At 39.3% G+C, this 16,421-nt stretch overlaps 1 protein-coding gene across 6 annotated transcripts in view; it reads left to right on the top strand.

Annotated features, from left to right (window-relative positions):
- Nucleotides 1-16,421, top strand: part of PTPRM (protein tyrosine phosphatase receptor type M) — a 495,115-nt gene that overhangs the window by 203,754 nt on the left and 274,940 nt on the right. For all 6 annotated transcript variants that reach the window (XM_086740639.1, XM_086740640.1, XM_086740643.1 and 3 more), the window contains exon 7: nt 836-1,129. In XM_086740639.1, coding sequence (XP_086596765.1) covers nt 836-1,129 — 294 coding nt within the window. The remainder of the gene's footprint in view (nt 1-835; nt 1,130-16,421) is intronic.

The raw sequence follows: 16,421 nt of genomic DNA, 5'->3' as shown, positions 1-16,421 counted from the left end.
ATGTCTGCAAATTATTTCTGCAGTCTGATTTAAAATGAGAAGTCCATCACATAATGAATAAAAGTGGTTTTAAAATTCTGCTCGGTTTAAAAATCTTTAGAATCGAAACTATCAGGAGATCACACACATGCTTGCTCTGTGAGACAGAGTACTGCTTCTGTGTGGTAGTTAGTGAAAATAAGCCATTACATGAAATAGAGTCAGACTCATAGTAAAGACGCAAGAATGCCTCCAGCTCTCCTTTAGAAGCTCTTTCTGTTTAAACAGGATATAGGACTTCAAAAAACTACTGTATTTATTCTGCTTACACAGAAGTCTGCAAATCTGAAGGCTGAGTAGTATATTCTGTGAGAAATAATGAATTAAAAATTCATTTTGTTTTCATGCAGAAATCACTATTCTGGATTTTAGTCTAAGAATAGACTAAAATATCATTTTCAGCTTAAAAATGTTAGTTTTTAGTAGGATTTGTATTTACATCCAGTAAAAACTGTATTTTGATAAGAAAACCTGAGATCATCTTTCTTTTTAAATTGGAAGTTAAAAGTTGCCATGTAATGGCTAGTGAACAGAATTCCAGTTGCACCTGGTTTGAAGTTATATGGTATAAAGCAAAAGCATCATGTTAAAATCTCAAAGTTCATAAGCAAAAGGGTTTGCATATTGCAGTTTATTGGAAATAAGTTAATCTGTAGTGATGATTTCTTATATCCTTATTTTTATGCAATCCTCAACTCTGATATAGTAGAAAATGCAGTGTACACTTGAATGTTTTAGAAGCAGAAAAAAATTCCTGTATAATCATTGCTGCTTTTTGTAACTTATTGTGCTTCAGAGCCACCAGTTCCCATTGCTCCACCTCAGCTGTCCTCAGTTGGTGCAACTTACCTGTGGATACAGTTGAATGCCAATTCCATCAATGGGGATGGACCCATTATTCAAAGGGAAGTTGAGTATCGAACTTCAAGTGGAAGCTGGTATGACATACAGCCTGTGGACTCCACGAGCTATAAGATTGGACACCTGGATCCTGACACAGAATATGAAATCAGTGTATTACTTACAAGACCAGGTGAAGGAGGAACTGGATCTCCTGGCCCAGCTCTCAAAACAAGAACAAAATGTGCTGGTGAGTACTCAAAAGTGACTGGAAAGTTGTAAGCATCTTTGTAGGGCTGAAAGCGTATTAATTATTTCACAAGCAATTTTTACTGTCTACCTTAAACTAGCAGGCTGCAGGAATTAAGACTGAATGCTTTTAAGTATAACCTGTTAGCATGTGCCAGCTTCAAGGTTGACCTTGAAGCCAACCTCCATTGCCACCGTGGATTGTAGGTGAAATCATACCTGCGCGTGCCTTAAAGTGGTTGGTGTAGAGTGCTGTGTAAATAAACAATTTTTACTATCAGGTACACACCGAGCTCTCTTCATTTCATTACACCCCTCTCTTGCCAGAGTATGTTTGAGTTTCAGTTTAGTTAATCCTTTTTTTCTTTTTTTTTTTTTCTTGGCCAGTATCCCAAGCTTGATAGTTCTGTTTGTTTTGGATAAAGTGTCTTTTTTCCTTTTTTCAATGTCAGGTATATCAAACATAGATAAAGTGGAGACAGATCCTGTGTAACTGCGAAAGTATGCACTGTTAAGTCTCAATTAGCAAACGAGGTTTAGCAATGGTCTGCTTTCTTGAGTGACAGATAGCATGTCTTTCATTAAATGAGATAAGTGTGATTTGTGGTGCTGTGTAGAAGTCTTGGCTCCTGTTATGGATGTTGTAATTAATAGTGCTGGCCCCTGACTGTAAAAAGAGACAAAGTAGACCTATTATAGAAAAGCAGTTGTACAGTAGTTTTCAGGAAGAGTGACAATGATACTAATTTGGGATTCAGCTGCTCAGAAAAGAATAGAAATAATAGAGCATACTGTGAACTGGGATTTTTTTTGTCTTTAGTATTTTTCCCCAAATATTTTGAATCTTCTTTCTGTTGCTGTAAAGTTATTGTAAGATAGGTAGAACTGTACCTGGAGGAAATGAGACTAAACAAATGGTATTAGCTTATTGATCCTAATCTTTTAAAGAATGATTTGGTGTTATTTGTCTTTTTAACAGGAAAAAAATGACATACTTCAACAGAAATAATGATGTATTTCCATTGCATATGAAAGTAAAGTTACTTTTTGTAAAGTCACCTGGCCACCTGTCACTGGCTAAATGGCATTTCAGTTGAACTGATCGGTGTGATGTCAAACACGGAATGAAATATAGTTGCTGTCAGAACTCCAGTGTTATGTTTTGTCGATGCAAGCTTATACAAATACTAAGTTTTTGATACTCTTTTTGGTTTTTTTCTTCCTCTCATTACTGGAAAGAAGTATTTAGTAAAAAAAAAATACCAAAAAGCACTACAGTTAAGTTATAATAATAGTTAAGTATTTTGTATTTATGAGATTTTCTTTACTAGGCTTACATAACTTCAGGTTAGTCAAAAGTGAGGCATAAAAATTAATTAGGTTTCCCTTCAAGAGGCTTTCTGGATCACTATGCCTGTGATAAAATTAAAATGATTTTTCTCATGGTTTGATCATCTGCTTATACGATTAGTTAATGTAACATTGGGTGCTGTGTAAGTGAGCCTGTCTGTGCTGAAGCCTAGAGCGTGTGGTGGGTTGACGCCAGCCAGCAGCCAAGGACCCACAGGGCCGCTCACTCAGTCATCTCTGCTGCGGGACAGGGGGAAAATAGAAGGAAGGCAAGGAGACTCATGGACTGAGATGAAGATAGTTTAATATGTGAAGGAAAAGCTGCACTCACAACCAAAGAGAAGTAAGAAGTTTATTCACTGTTTCCCATCGACAGGCAGGTGTTTAGCCATGTCCTGGGAAGCAGGGCCTTGACACACACAGACACCATAACAATGAACATCCCCCTTCCTTCTTCTTTCCCTGAGCTTTGATTGCTGACAGTGACATCATATGGTACGGAATGTCCCTTTGGTCGGGTGGAGTCAGCTGTCCCCACAGTGGCCCCTCCAAGCCTTTTGTCCACATCCAGTCTACTCACTGGCAGGGTGGGGTGGGAAAAAGAGAAAGCCTTGAGGCTGTGCAAGCACTGCTCAGCAACATTCAAAACATTGGTGTGTTGTCAACCTTGTTTTAGTCACAAATCCAAAACGCAATGCCATACAGGCTGCTGTGAAGGAAATTAACTCCATCCCAGCCAGACCCGGTAGAGAGAGAAATCCAGAATTTTAGTTATATTTAAAGACATCATGTGCTTTCTGGTCTTTTCAGTGGTACGTACTATTGAGTATTAAAATATGCATTCAGTCTCATAAACCACTATGTACTGGAAGTATTTTATTACCTGGTATCATCTTGTAATACATCAGCATTATTTGTGTTTTCATTAAGCTAAACAGTAACCCTCTTAAATTAAAAGCAGAAAATGATGGCTGACTGAAAAATTTAAATTGAATGATGATATTAAATCTACCTCTGCAAATTGGCTTTTTATAGCAGAAGATCCTGCTTTGAAGGTGTAGTGGTTATTGGTTAACTGTTAGAGAGTGACGTGCTAATAACTGGCCCAAGGGCTTAAAAAGAGATGCTGATAAACTAGTGACGGTATAATTAAGCTGGGTAGGAGTAAAATAATGCCAGTCTCCAAAGCATACCATAGAATTAATAAAACAGGAGTCTTTAAGAGAAGAGTCATTGCACCTTTTTAATTACTATGATAATTGTGTGCTGCTTGCCTGTTCCCTAGGGCTCTAGTGAACCACTTGGAGACTTGAAGCAGTACACTAGACATTCAGTAATTTTAATAGTTCTCCAAAGCATTTGAAATATGTTTTCATTTTAGCAAAATGAGATTTCAGAGGCTTGTAACAGACAGGTCATATCTGTAACTTTAGTAAATAAAAGCGTCTATAATTAGAATGCAAAGGAGAAAAATCTCTCCAGAGTTGGTTGCATCACTCTCAGTGGAACAGTTACGTACTTTCTAAAGTGTGTTGCTTCCTTTTGATGAAATGTAATGTAAATGTAAGTGCTCTTTCAATGTAATGTTCAGCAAGGCCGAGGAGTTACACACTCAGGTTGGGAATAGATTTAACCTAGAACATGGAGTTCAGGTTTGAAAAAGAGGAGTTTAATGGATTTTGGCCATTGTGAACCACATTTGAGTCAGACTTAGAAAAAAGGGTTTTTCTCCTTTCAAAGTCTGAAATCAAGGCTTCCTCAGGCTGTCTGGAATTTGAAGCAGCAGTTGCTGTGCACAAAGCTTCCTCTTCCCACAGCCGTCTCATATGGTGTTATGAACCTAGAAGAGTGCTGCCATTTAAAATAAAGAGGTGTGGGGGGAGATGAGAAGAAAATGCATCGGGAGATACCTGACAGAATATTTCCATTATACAGTATATCTCACATTACTCTGATGTACATTTTCACTCTGATATAGTTGTAAAATACAAATTCCAGAGCAGTCACCCACAACTAGAGTTATTTAGGAGCAGGATACGAGAATGTTTCACACTTCAGACACTGTTATCTGAGAAATAAGACTATTAGCTCGACGTGAGGCTCGCAGAGCCAGCCACTGCTATAGAGACCTTTACCATCCAGCCATTGCTAGCAGCTAAATAGCTGCACAAATATTTGCACCAAAGAAATCACCTTGTATGTAAGCACAGAACCAACAGTCATTCTGCCATATGAGATATAATAAGTTTGAGAATCTGAGAATCGACAGTTATAAAAAAAAAAGTTACCCCTTACTGAAGCAGATTGGGAGTCCTTTGGTGCCTGAAAAAGTCAGGAATAAAATCTTCTCTAAGTCCGACCCCAAACCAGTGGAACTTTATCCATAACAAAACCTAAGTAGGAATGTTGGAGGATTAATGAGGTAGGCTATGTTTTGTAGTAGGTAGGTTTTTCTTATCCACGTCAATATTTCTGTGGGTAGAATTACTTATTTCAGTGCTTTGCAAGAAGTTTTGTCTTTGACATGCATTGCACAATACAAATCTTGATCCAGTACGTGTCCCTGCACTCTGACGGAGAGGCAGTCCCTCAGTTAAAACAGTCTCCTGGAAAATGCAGAACTGCTAAATGAGCTCCTGCAATTTTTTTTTTTTTTTTTTTTTTTTGCTGTGGCCTCTCTATTATGAAACTTTATTTCTAAACAATATTGTTCCTTAAATCTGCTGGTGAACAGATTATAGCTTAAAGTTAACTGCGTTAGGAAGAAAAAGTAAAATAAAATCCTCTCTCCTGCTAAGGGAGGGGATTTTTAAGGCCTTCTAGGGAAAATCGTTGCCTTTTTCTCATTGTGTTTCTTTTTTCACTGTGACATTTGGAATAATCACAGAAAACTACAATCTTTTTCTTTCTGGAACCAGAAAACTCTATTGAAATTTAAGAAAATAAAAAAATAAATAAAAAGACTGCCATGAAAGAAGCTTCTGGTGGACTATCCTCTAATTTTGTGGGTTTTTTAATAGTCAGAACTCTACTTCTCTGTGCTAAGACAATTATTGCCCTTGAGTATTTGTAAAAACAATCACTGTCGATTTAACCAGTAATTTTCCAGGCAGAGAATTCAGATGTTCCTCATACAAGGAAATAACAGGAATGTTTTAATTAACATTTAATTAACATTTTGCTGTGTCTTTTACTCTATCACTTGGGCTTGTCAGGAGAAAAGCTGTTACTCCCAGTACGATTGAGCTCTTGAATCACTGCTGCAGGTTAGCTGTGAACTCTCTGTTAGTCCTAGAAGGCTTTCGTACAATCTGGAAGAACAGAGCAGAGAAACTCTTTAAATCCTCACTCCTAAAGTTTGTTAATTTTTATTTTATTCATTTTGCTCACTGCTTTGGCTTTATCTGGGTAATTTTCCAAGGTGTCAAAATTACCTCACTAGTTCTGTGCTGCCCACTGGCATGCACTGACATCATGAAAAAATCTGCATGTGTGAAAATGTTCACTGATGGAATGAGCACCTTCTTCCCTCTGATCAGTGAAGATCTCATCTGCTGTTACCAGATCCTGAAAATGATCAGATGTTGATGAGAGCAGCAACGCTATTTTTACTTGGGAATGTTAACTGTGTTCCCTGTTTTCTCGTTTTCATTGCTAAAAGGGATGCATAACTTAAAAGCATATAAGGTCTATCGTATGGAAATACAGTATTTACATAGGCAGCATAGGTTCACTCTGTTGAAAATTGTGGCCTGATTCAAAGCCGAAGTATAAAACTCTTAATATTCCCCATCTACCCATTTTAGGTAGTCTGTACAAATTAGACAATGCTTTGCTGTCGTACAGTCTCTTAACTGCATCAGGTTTCCACAAACAAAAGTATCTTTAGGCGGGCAGTTCGGGCCAGCAGCTGTCTTGAACCCTGCGTGCAAAGACAACGTGCTAAGGTACACTAGATAGTACTCGATGCCACCACTTTCCTCCTTCCCCATGACATAGAGCACTTGACAGGTCCTACAAGATGGATAGTCTGCAGCCCCTAGTGTATGACACTCTGAATGCTCAATCTTTGCAGCTGGTCTTGCTTGTTTTCCACTCTCATCTTTTTTTATCATTAATTCTGTAGTTAGTCTCTTCCTTTGTCAGTGTTCATGCCCTAGCCTGTCTTGAATCTCAGTGGTACTTACTGGTTATTTTCATGCCCTTCTGTATCACTGTTAGGAAAGATGAGTTCCTTCCTAAGAACTTCTGTAGGTTGAAATGGTGGCTATCTTTCTCTATCCTTGCAGGCTTCTTTGGATCTTTTGACCTTTTTATCTCAAGAAAAGAGGAAGAATCTTTGTGTCACTGGGAATTAAGTTCTTCCCTCTTGTTACTATACCTTCAGGGACTGCCTGTGAACAGATTCAGGTTTTTTTTTTCAGGCATATAATGAAGTCTTAACATCTCTTAGTTTTGTGATCATAATGTCAACTTGAAGCCATAGTGCAGGTTCTTTTCTACAGCTCTTTCTCAGAACTTAGCAATTTTCTCAGAAGTTTGAACCAAGGTTGTGCAACTGTGTTGTATCAGAGCTAGACCTCAGATCACAGACACTTGAACCCTGAGGAGGAGGGTTGCAGATACTGCACCATTTTATTTTCCATCAAAAAGTTAGTGGTGTTTCTAAAGACACCATGCCAAACCTGAAGCTGATTCGTCAGAACAGGAAGTCCTCAGTGAACTTATATTTCACGTATGATTTTATTGTGAAAGTTATAGTTTAAATAGAAATCTGAAATGAAGAATACCTGCTGTGTTGTCCTTTCTCCCAATGCCTTTCTGATGTACAAATCATTCCTGTATAAGGTCCACTTTTTCATAAGGGTAAAACCTAGTGTTGGATTTTCTGCAGTGTAGCAGGTGAATCACAGCTTTTGAATGTGCAGAAGGTAAGCTAATAGATTTTAGTAGAATTCTGAGAATATATTACCTAGTGGGATGTATGTCCATGTCTCTTTTCAGTTGTCGCCTCTGAACAGGAAGCAAAAAAATATGCATCTTCTTGAAAGGACCCTACTGGAAACCCAAATGATGTCCAACTGTGACTACTGTATGAAAATTCTTCCTTGGCAGCCGCTTGCCTGGAAACAAGCACCCAGATTGTTCCTTACTGAGCTGATTCCTCTGATGCTGTCTTACAGAACGGCCTTCCCTTGCATTATTTGAGATCTTGGGTCAAGAAAAAATGAAATAATCCAGATTCCTCCCATAAAAAATCTCTTTCAATCCAGTTCTCCTTTTTGTCTCACAGTCTAAAATTTCGCTTTGTTTGTCCTTTAAGTCCATGAAAGCAAAAAAAAAAAAAATGCAGTAAATGGCAGGAAATGCAGCTGCAATAAATGCCACTTCTATCTTCAAGAAGGGCAAGAAGGAAGACTCAGGGAACTACAGGCCGGTCAGCCTCACCATAATCCCTGTGAAGGTTATGGAACAACCAATCTTGGAGACCATTTCCAGGCACACAAAGGACAAAAACATGATCAGGAGAAGTCAGCATGGATTCACAAATGGGGGAAGTCATGCTAGATGAACCTGATAGCCTTCTGCGATGAAATGGTTTGATAGGTGAGGGGAGAGCAGTGGAGATATTCAAAAGCTGTCTGGACATGGTAGTTGCTGTAGTTGGCCCTGGTTGAGAAAGAGTGGAGTAGGGAGTAATTTGACCAGATGGACCAGACCCTTTCTACCTCAATCGTTCTGTGATTCTGAGTCTCTGTCAAACTGTGGGAAGAGGAGCTGTCACCGTGGTGTCTATGAAATTCTCCTGAACTCCACTTTCACAAGCAGGGATGTATCATGATCGCTCCACCGTATTCCTGTCCTTCCTTGAGGCTATATCAGCTGTGAGGTACAGCATGATGGAAAGACTTTTTATCATAGACAAAAGTTTGAGTTCCACCACATGATTCTTGATGCTTCTTCAGATTTGAAGTTGCCAATGATAGGAAAAAATAAACATTTTATTTTAGAAAATAAGACATTATCATGGTATCTGCTCTTTCATCACAAGTATGGCTTTCCTTTGCAGGGGAAGTTGCAGATTGATCCTTCATTCAATGAATCTTCAGCTTGTGCACACAAAAGCTGGTGTTGAGTAGACATTACCACTCCTTGAACTTTTGTATCTTCATCAGTCCCTAAATAAATACTTTTTTGTTTAGTTACAGCATCCAGAGGTCTTACTGGAGAAAGCAAACATTTCCTCCCACCACCCCAAGGGGGGCTGTCCTGGCAGGAAGAGGACAGGAAGACTCCTGCAAAGATCTAGGTCTGTCAGCCCTCTCTCTGACACATGAGCTGGAGTATATAAGGAACATAGACACATTCTAGTGATGATAAGGATATGGAGTATGAAACCTGACTGGCAGATGGGTTTGTTTTGAGGAGCACCTCCTTATAACAAGGAGAAGCATCTAGGATTATTTCCTAACAATTACAGCTGGTTTAATATAGGAGTGGAAACTGAATGTTTGTAAAAAGAACTGCCAGGTAGGACTGTCTTTGGCCGTGTGAAAATCAGGCATATAAATGGAGACTTAGTTCTTCACTTTATTAGATTCCTATTTCAAAACATTTACAGAGGAAGAAATTAACCTGCTCTTTGAGACAAATGAACCTTCACCATCTTATAGCAAACCTGAGGGGGAAAATTATTAACTTCACATCTGCCAGGTAGAGGGGATATGAGGAAAACATAATGATCCTTGACAAAAAGTAGATAATATGATTTCTCCTATGACATATCTCCATCTCCAGATCTGTTGCAGTCTCTTATTAATTGTAAGGATAAGCTCAAAAAAGGCACACTCAAGAAATTATTAACTGAACTTTGATTTAGGAAAAATTTATCGGTATGAAGTGAAAAAATCCCAGCAAGTGGGGAGTGTATTGTTTTTCTACAAAAAAAAAACTGGTATGTGGGTATCATTAATAGAAGTGTTAAATTAGGTATACTTGTGAAAAATATTGATAGGTCATTCGTTAGTATTATTTTGTTCTAAACAAATAGAACGTGAACTGTTCCATGGATGCTTTGGACCTCTCTTTCAGAAGTATTATCACTGCAGATTTAAATAAATACATGGATACTCTCTTATTAAAAGCAATTAGAAATACAGAATAGGGAATGCTATGGGTATAGATGCTTTCCCTCTGAAGTTCCAAAGGTATCTTGAGTTTCTCCGTAACAACTTTCTGCTGAGCACTTTCTCTCCTCTTCTGAGGGCAATTTTCACATCATTTATTCCAGTTTTCAGATACAGTTATGCCATACTGCCATCCAGCTTCACTTTATTATTAATAATGCTGATCCTTTGAAAAAGCATTAGCAAATGAGACCGGAAAGGATGGCTTTTAGTCTGACTTAATAAGTGGAGAAGGTTTTACCCAAAACCAAAGCAAAATATTTTATACATTTGAAATGGCCAAAGTGTATTTATGTCGTAGTTCAGCCCCGATCGGACCAGACTACGCAGTCTCTCTCTCACTCCCCCGACACTCTGAGAAAAACAGGGAGAGAAAATATAAGGAAAAACGGCTCGAGGTTTGAGATAAGGACAGGGAGAAATCCTTAAAGTTACCGTTACGGGCAAAACAGACTCGACTTGGGGAAAACTATTCATTTATTACTACAAACAGCAGGATAATGAGACAGAGAACAAGATAACCTCCATCCACCCCTCCCTCTTCCCAAGCTTAACGTTATCTCTACTACCTTCCCCCCACCCCCGAGCGGCACAGGGGGGAAGAGGGAATGGGGGTTGCGGTCAGTTCATCATATGTTGTTTTACGCCGCTGCTTCATGGTCGGGGGAAGAACTCCTCACATTCCTCCCCTGCTCCATTGTGGGGTCCCTCCCACGGGCCACAGTCCTTCGTGGAACTGCTCTGGCGTGGGTCATCTCTTCCACGGGTGCAGTCTCTCCAGAACAGCTGTCCCAGCGGGCCCTCCACGGGCCACAGCTGCCTTCAGGCATCCACCTCCCCCGGTATGGGGTCCTTCACGGGCTCCAGGTGGATCTCTGCTCCTCCGTGGACCTCCATGGGCTGCAGGGGGACAACCTGCTCCACCATGGTCGTCACCACAGGCTGCAGGGGAATCTTGGCCAGGAGCCGCATTACTCCTCCCCCTCCTTCTGAACTGACCTTGGCGTCTGCAGCCGTTCCTCACAACAGGCTGGTAGATGTCTCTCAGGATCTTTTTTACATCTTATTCACTTCTCATCTCCTCTCCACTTCTTGCAGCCGGGCTGGACCGAGTCGGGCCCAGTCGGCTGCCTGGCGAGAGGCCAGAGGGTGAGGCCTGCAAGGCCCATGAGGCCTGCGCCTCCCCCTCTGCGCCTCTGCCCCCGCTCAGCTTCTTCACATCTTCTCTTCTCTCTCTTTTTTTTCTGTTTTCCCATTCTTAAATACGTTATCGCAGAGGCGTTATCACGAGACATTCTGCTACCAATCGGCTCGGCCTTGGCCAGCAGCAGGTCCGCCCTAGGCCTGGCCAAGTCCCCTGAACAAAGGGGAGAGACTTCTAGCAGTTTCCTACAGAAGCTACCACCTTAGGCCCCCCCTACTAAACAAAACCACGACAATTTACTTCTTCAATTTATGTGTAAAAGAATAACTAATTTTGTGCGCATGAGAGTGTGTATGTGTGTGTAGGTACACACACACAAATATATCTCCATGAATCCAGTTCTCTTTCTCCTTCATATATATATGTATGAATGTATCACCCCTATGACCAAAAGGGAATTTAAGCTCTAAAAACCAGGTTTTGTAATAAAAAAAAAAAGATTGAGTGAACTTCTGAGCCTTCTGTTTTAGGATCCAGGAAAATAAGGTGTCCGATAGACAATGGAAGCCTAGTTTCTGAAAAATTTGTCCACTAAATACTGCCATGTTATGATGGTAATCCCATTTTCACTTACGACAGACCTGCAAGGCAAAAGGCAACATCCGATTAACCAGGAATCTGCCATTAAATGGAGTATTTGACGTTAGACTTCTGCTTGCCTGCCCTGAGCCTTCTGAATGAGGGCACTAGTTTGGCTCTCTCTCATCCTGCGGAATTAAATTCTGGCAAGACTGTGTCAAATTCATTTCAATTTGAAACAAGTTATTTGGTTGAAATTTGCTAGTGATTTTAAAGGATACTGAGAGATGGAAATGGATGAACAGACAGACATGCTCCTCTGTACTATTATTCTAAGGCTCACACATTTGTTTGAGACTGTTGGACTGTGTGCTGTCTTGCCCAGCAGCTTTGGCTGGTTGTAAAAACGCATAACCACATAATTCTAGTGGAGCATCTGTGAAGCATGAAACATCCAGGAATTATGTGGAAACACTGAGATACTTAAGTTTTGAACCTTTTAGTTTTCTTTAAAAAAAAATGCTTACGAAAAAGTCAAATCAAAGGTTTGCAGAATGAATGGTGTATTAATTTTACCTCACTTCAAAGGAAAACGAACAATGACACCACTGAGATGCTTCAAATTTTTTTCAGAGCTTGGGAGGCATTTTGGCTTTGCAGAGCTGTTTGTTTTACAAATATGGAATTGTTGTATGCAGAATCCAGTCCAAACTCCTGAAGGTTCCCAGGAGGAAGAGCTGCTGCTATGAGTTATGGATTTTGTGGTACTACATTTTGGCGTAAAGTACAGTTGCAACTTTATAGCCTAGACCAGGTGTCTAATTTGAGGCCTGAAATCAGGGTAGATCCCAATAAAGAAATATCCTGAATTGTAGAATCATAGAATCTTTAAAGTTGGAAAAGACCTTTTAAGTCCAACTGTTAACCTAGCACTGCCAGGTTCACCACTAAACCCTGCCCCTAAGCGCCACATCTGCACATCTTTTAGGTATCTCCAGGGATGGTGACTCCACCACTTCACTGGGCAGCCTGTTCCAGTGCTTGATAACTCTTTTGATGAAGAAATTTTTCCTGATATCCAATCTAAACCTCTCCTGGCGCAACTTGAGGCCATTTCCATTTGTCCTGTCACTTGTTACTTGGGAGAAGAGATTGACACTCACCTCCCTACAGCCTCCTTTTATGTAGTTGTAGAGAGCAATGAGGTCTCCCCTCAGCCTCCTTTTCTCCAGGCTAAACAACCCCAGTTCTCTCAGCTACTCCTCATAAGACTCGTTCTCCAGACCCTTCACCAGCTTCATGCTCTTCTGTGGACACACTCCAGCAACTCATTATCTTTCTTGTGCTGAGGGGCCCAAAACTGGACACAGTATTTGAGGTGTGACTTCACCAGTGCTGAGTACAAGGGCATCCAGCACTTGACCTTGTTGACCCTCATACAGTTGGCCTTGGTGCATTGATCCAGCCTGTCCAGATCCCTCTGTAGAAGAGCCTTCCTACCCTCGAGCAGATCAACTCTCCCACCCAGTTTGGTGTCATCTGCAAACATACTGAGGATGCACTGAATCCCCTCATCCAGATCATTGATTAAGATGTTAAACAGAACTGTCCCCAATACTGAACACCACTTGTGATCAGCTGCCAACTGGATTTAACTGCATTCACCACCACTCTTTCCACTTGTCCAGGCAGCCAGCTTTTACCCAGCAAAGCATACATGCATCCAGGCCATGAGCAGCTGGTTTCTCCAGGAGAATGCTATGGGAAAGAGGGTCAAAGGCTTCACTAAAGTCTAGGTAGACAACATGCACAGCATTCCACTTATCCACTAAGTGGGTCTCTTTGCCATAGAAGGAAATCGAGTTAGGCAAGCACGACATGCCATTCATAAACTCACACTGATTGGGCTTTATCACTTCGTTGTCCTGTACGTGGTGTGTGATGGCACTCAAAATGATCTGCTCCGTAGCCTTCCCCAGCGCTGAGGTCAGAGTGACAGGCCTGACTTCGGAGGACAACAAATTCTCCCTTTCTCTTCAGGATCCTAGGTCACCGCAGTGCTGTAAATAAGTAATGCCATCCTCCAGTCCAAGAATCTCTTCTGGTCAGCAAGTTTTCATCACATTTCTGTTTACAACTGCAGGAAAATAAAATTGAGACAGTTTAAAGAGCGCTAGACCTCTATTTCTATAGATTAAAAATAATAGTTTTGTTTGGTAATGCATCTAATTACTGTCAAGTGTGTTGGTTAGGCAAGGAGGGGCATCCCTATGGAACTGTGATTCTTCCCGACTCTTAGAGGCAACAAACGTTTGAGGGAGGAAAGCTGCTCTGTGTTCTTTTTTTGCCTCCCTGTACCTGCATGGCTTGGTGGGTTATGGGCAAAAGAAAATAAAATATTTGGTTGTGAAGACATTGAGCAAGCAAATATTTACTTAAATATCTAAAAGGAAGTAAGAAATAAAATTGGGACGTACTATGCATAGTATTATCATGAAGTACTGTATTAAAATAGTAAAATGTGAATTAAAATAAGACTGCCAATTAAGTTAATGATTTAGGGCTCTTACTTTCAGTACTTATGTTCTTTCATCCTTAGGATGATCTTATTCAGAATGAGGAATATGACCAACTATCTAAAATACTTCTAACAATTGTGTTTTCAAATTTATACTTCTGATGTTTGCTTTTAACTACCTTTCAATATATACCATTCTTTGAGCATTCTTTTTATTATTTTAAATATGTTTAAAACTATCTATACGTTTAGTTCATGCTTACTTATTCTGTTAAGCTTGATCCAGTTCCTAGTAAGGAAAAAAAAGGATTTTCTTTTGGGAAAGGGAGAGTTCAGTTTTATCCATTAATTCACGATTTGTAACTTTCAAAAAGCTCTCTGAAGATCTCTTGGTCCAGAAATTTTGCAGTAGAAAATGATGTTTACAGTGGACTGTTATCTTCTAATATTATACATATGGGAAAATGCATGTAAAGCAAAGAGGCAATAAGTATTTACTCTTGACACTCAGAAGTGCCTTTTCATTTCTAAAACTTTATCTTCTTTGGAAACAAAAAATCAAACTGTCTGTCAGTTGCTCTTTGTTTTGACTCTTCCTGCAGATGTTTTGTTTGCAATTAGCTTAAAAAAAAGCCACCCCCAAAAAAATTTAATAATTTACTTAATTACTGTCGTACAGTGTTGAATTTGAGAGGATGACCTGATGTGTAAGTGGCATGTTTGTCCAAGTAAATGAAAAAAAAAAACTTTTAATGACCTGAGCGTAATTATAGATGACTTTGGAATGACAACTAGCAAAAATTGTACTGTAATTAAATTTCCATTATAAAAGTTTCATCTTTTTTGTCTGACATGTAAGGCTAGATTGTGAAGAGTATTCATTTATAAGAGGAAGAATTAGAGAGCTATAATTTATAATTCAGGATAATCAATGAAAGCATTTATTTTGTCAAGAAACCTTTCACTGACAAATAGCATTGCATTGTTAGTTGTTTTAAAAAGATACTAAAAATTCTTTTCGTTATTTATTTCAATTACTGTACAAGAAGATGAAAAATTCTGTTGGTTGAATCAAGTCTTGCAGTAATTCAGAGTAATATTATGCAGAGAGAGCTTCTCAGTCTGTTTTTCTCTTTATTAACTTTAACTTTGTCTCAGTCTGTGTCTAAGATGGTTCATGAAGAGGCAGAATCCTCATAAAGCCATCCTGTCAAGGTTCTGTTTAATCTTGAACAGTTGTTTCTAATCCAAGAAGTGATAACATATTCTGATTTTCAAACTTGCCAATTATTGACTGAGATGGACCCTTTGCTTTCCAATACTAGGGTCTCAAAGAAAATGGATAAAAACGATATGAGGGTACCCTGTTCATTTCTGTATAATCTTTCAAAGTGAGCTTGAGGAAAGATTTAATATTTCAAAAAGTTTTGACACCAAATTAAAAAAAAAATCTGCAAAGCTCAGAATCACTCTCATTTAACTAACAGATGAGTGATGCTTCTTCCATACACTCACATGAGTTCCCTATTTGCAGAAGTATTTTGTGTGCTTTTGTTATCACTGTTAGACACATCTACTCATACTATCTGTTCATTATTTAAACAAAGTGTATATGCCATTAATCTCAAAAATTGGACTCTTGACTGAGTAAAAATGCCAATATATCTGTTAAAACAATGAATCTATTTCTGCTCTGTAACCATCGCAGAATAGTTTGACACGAATCTTCCAAAGCTAATTTATTTTATTGTGTTACAGTGAAACAATTTCTGCTAAGCAGTTAATGTACAATATTATACTGAGTTCCTGACTTGAAAATAGGTTCTTTTCGTAACAACGATTTTCAGAGACTGTGTACTCAAATTCAGAGTGATCATTTACTTCGGTTTGTACTAGCACTTTTGTGTTAGTCTTGTGACTTATAGACCATTGTTTATGAAAGCAGTCAATGTTACTGTCTTAAAGTCTGTCAGAAAAATACTGCTCCGCACTCATTTTCATGCTCTGTAGTAGCTGCTTCCCGGACATTACTGCAAGTTGTCAGTTTGTATGTCTCTCTTTGTTCACACCACAGGCTTTAATCTCTGCAAACTGATTTATGCCCTGATTGTTAAAATCATACAATTTGCAGTTAGATAACATCTTAAGGTTTTGGTTTGCATTTGGAGCTTTATAGATGCACAGTTCTCCAGTGGATCAGACTAGAGTTTTTTCCTTAAAACGAAAAGGTTTGAGCTGTCTGCTGTTACTGAGAAGTGACATCACCCTAGATGTCTTCTGTAACGATTCTAGTCGAATATCAGTTGATTTGACAAGCTGAAATGCTGAAATGACAGGGCAACGGAATATTCTGCCTTTGCAGTGTCTTAAAGATACATGAAGGAGGAAAACATAGCCCTCAGAGAATTCTATGAACACGAGTACACCACAGATCTGCATAAACATTGAATTATTTCTTCATAGGAGATAGCTTAGTATCTTGATCAAACACGGGCCCATTCTAGTACAGCTGCGC

The sequence above is a fragment of the Chlamydotis macqueenii genome, chromosome 2, assembly GCF_036417535.1.
Source record: "Chlamydotis macqueenii isolate bChlMac1 chromosome 2, bChlMac1.mat, whole genome shotgun sequence".
NCBI lineage: Eukaryota > Metazoa > Chordata > Aves > Otidiformes > Otididae > Chlamydotis > Chlamydotis macqueenii.
The sequence above is the reverse complement of the archived record's forward strand: the minus strand, read 5'-3'. Positions and strand labels throughout refer to the sequence as shown.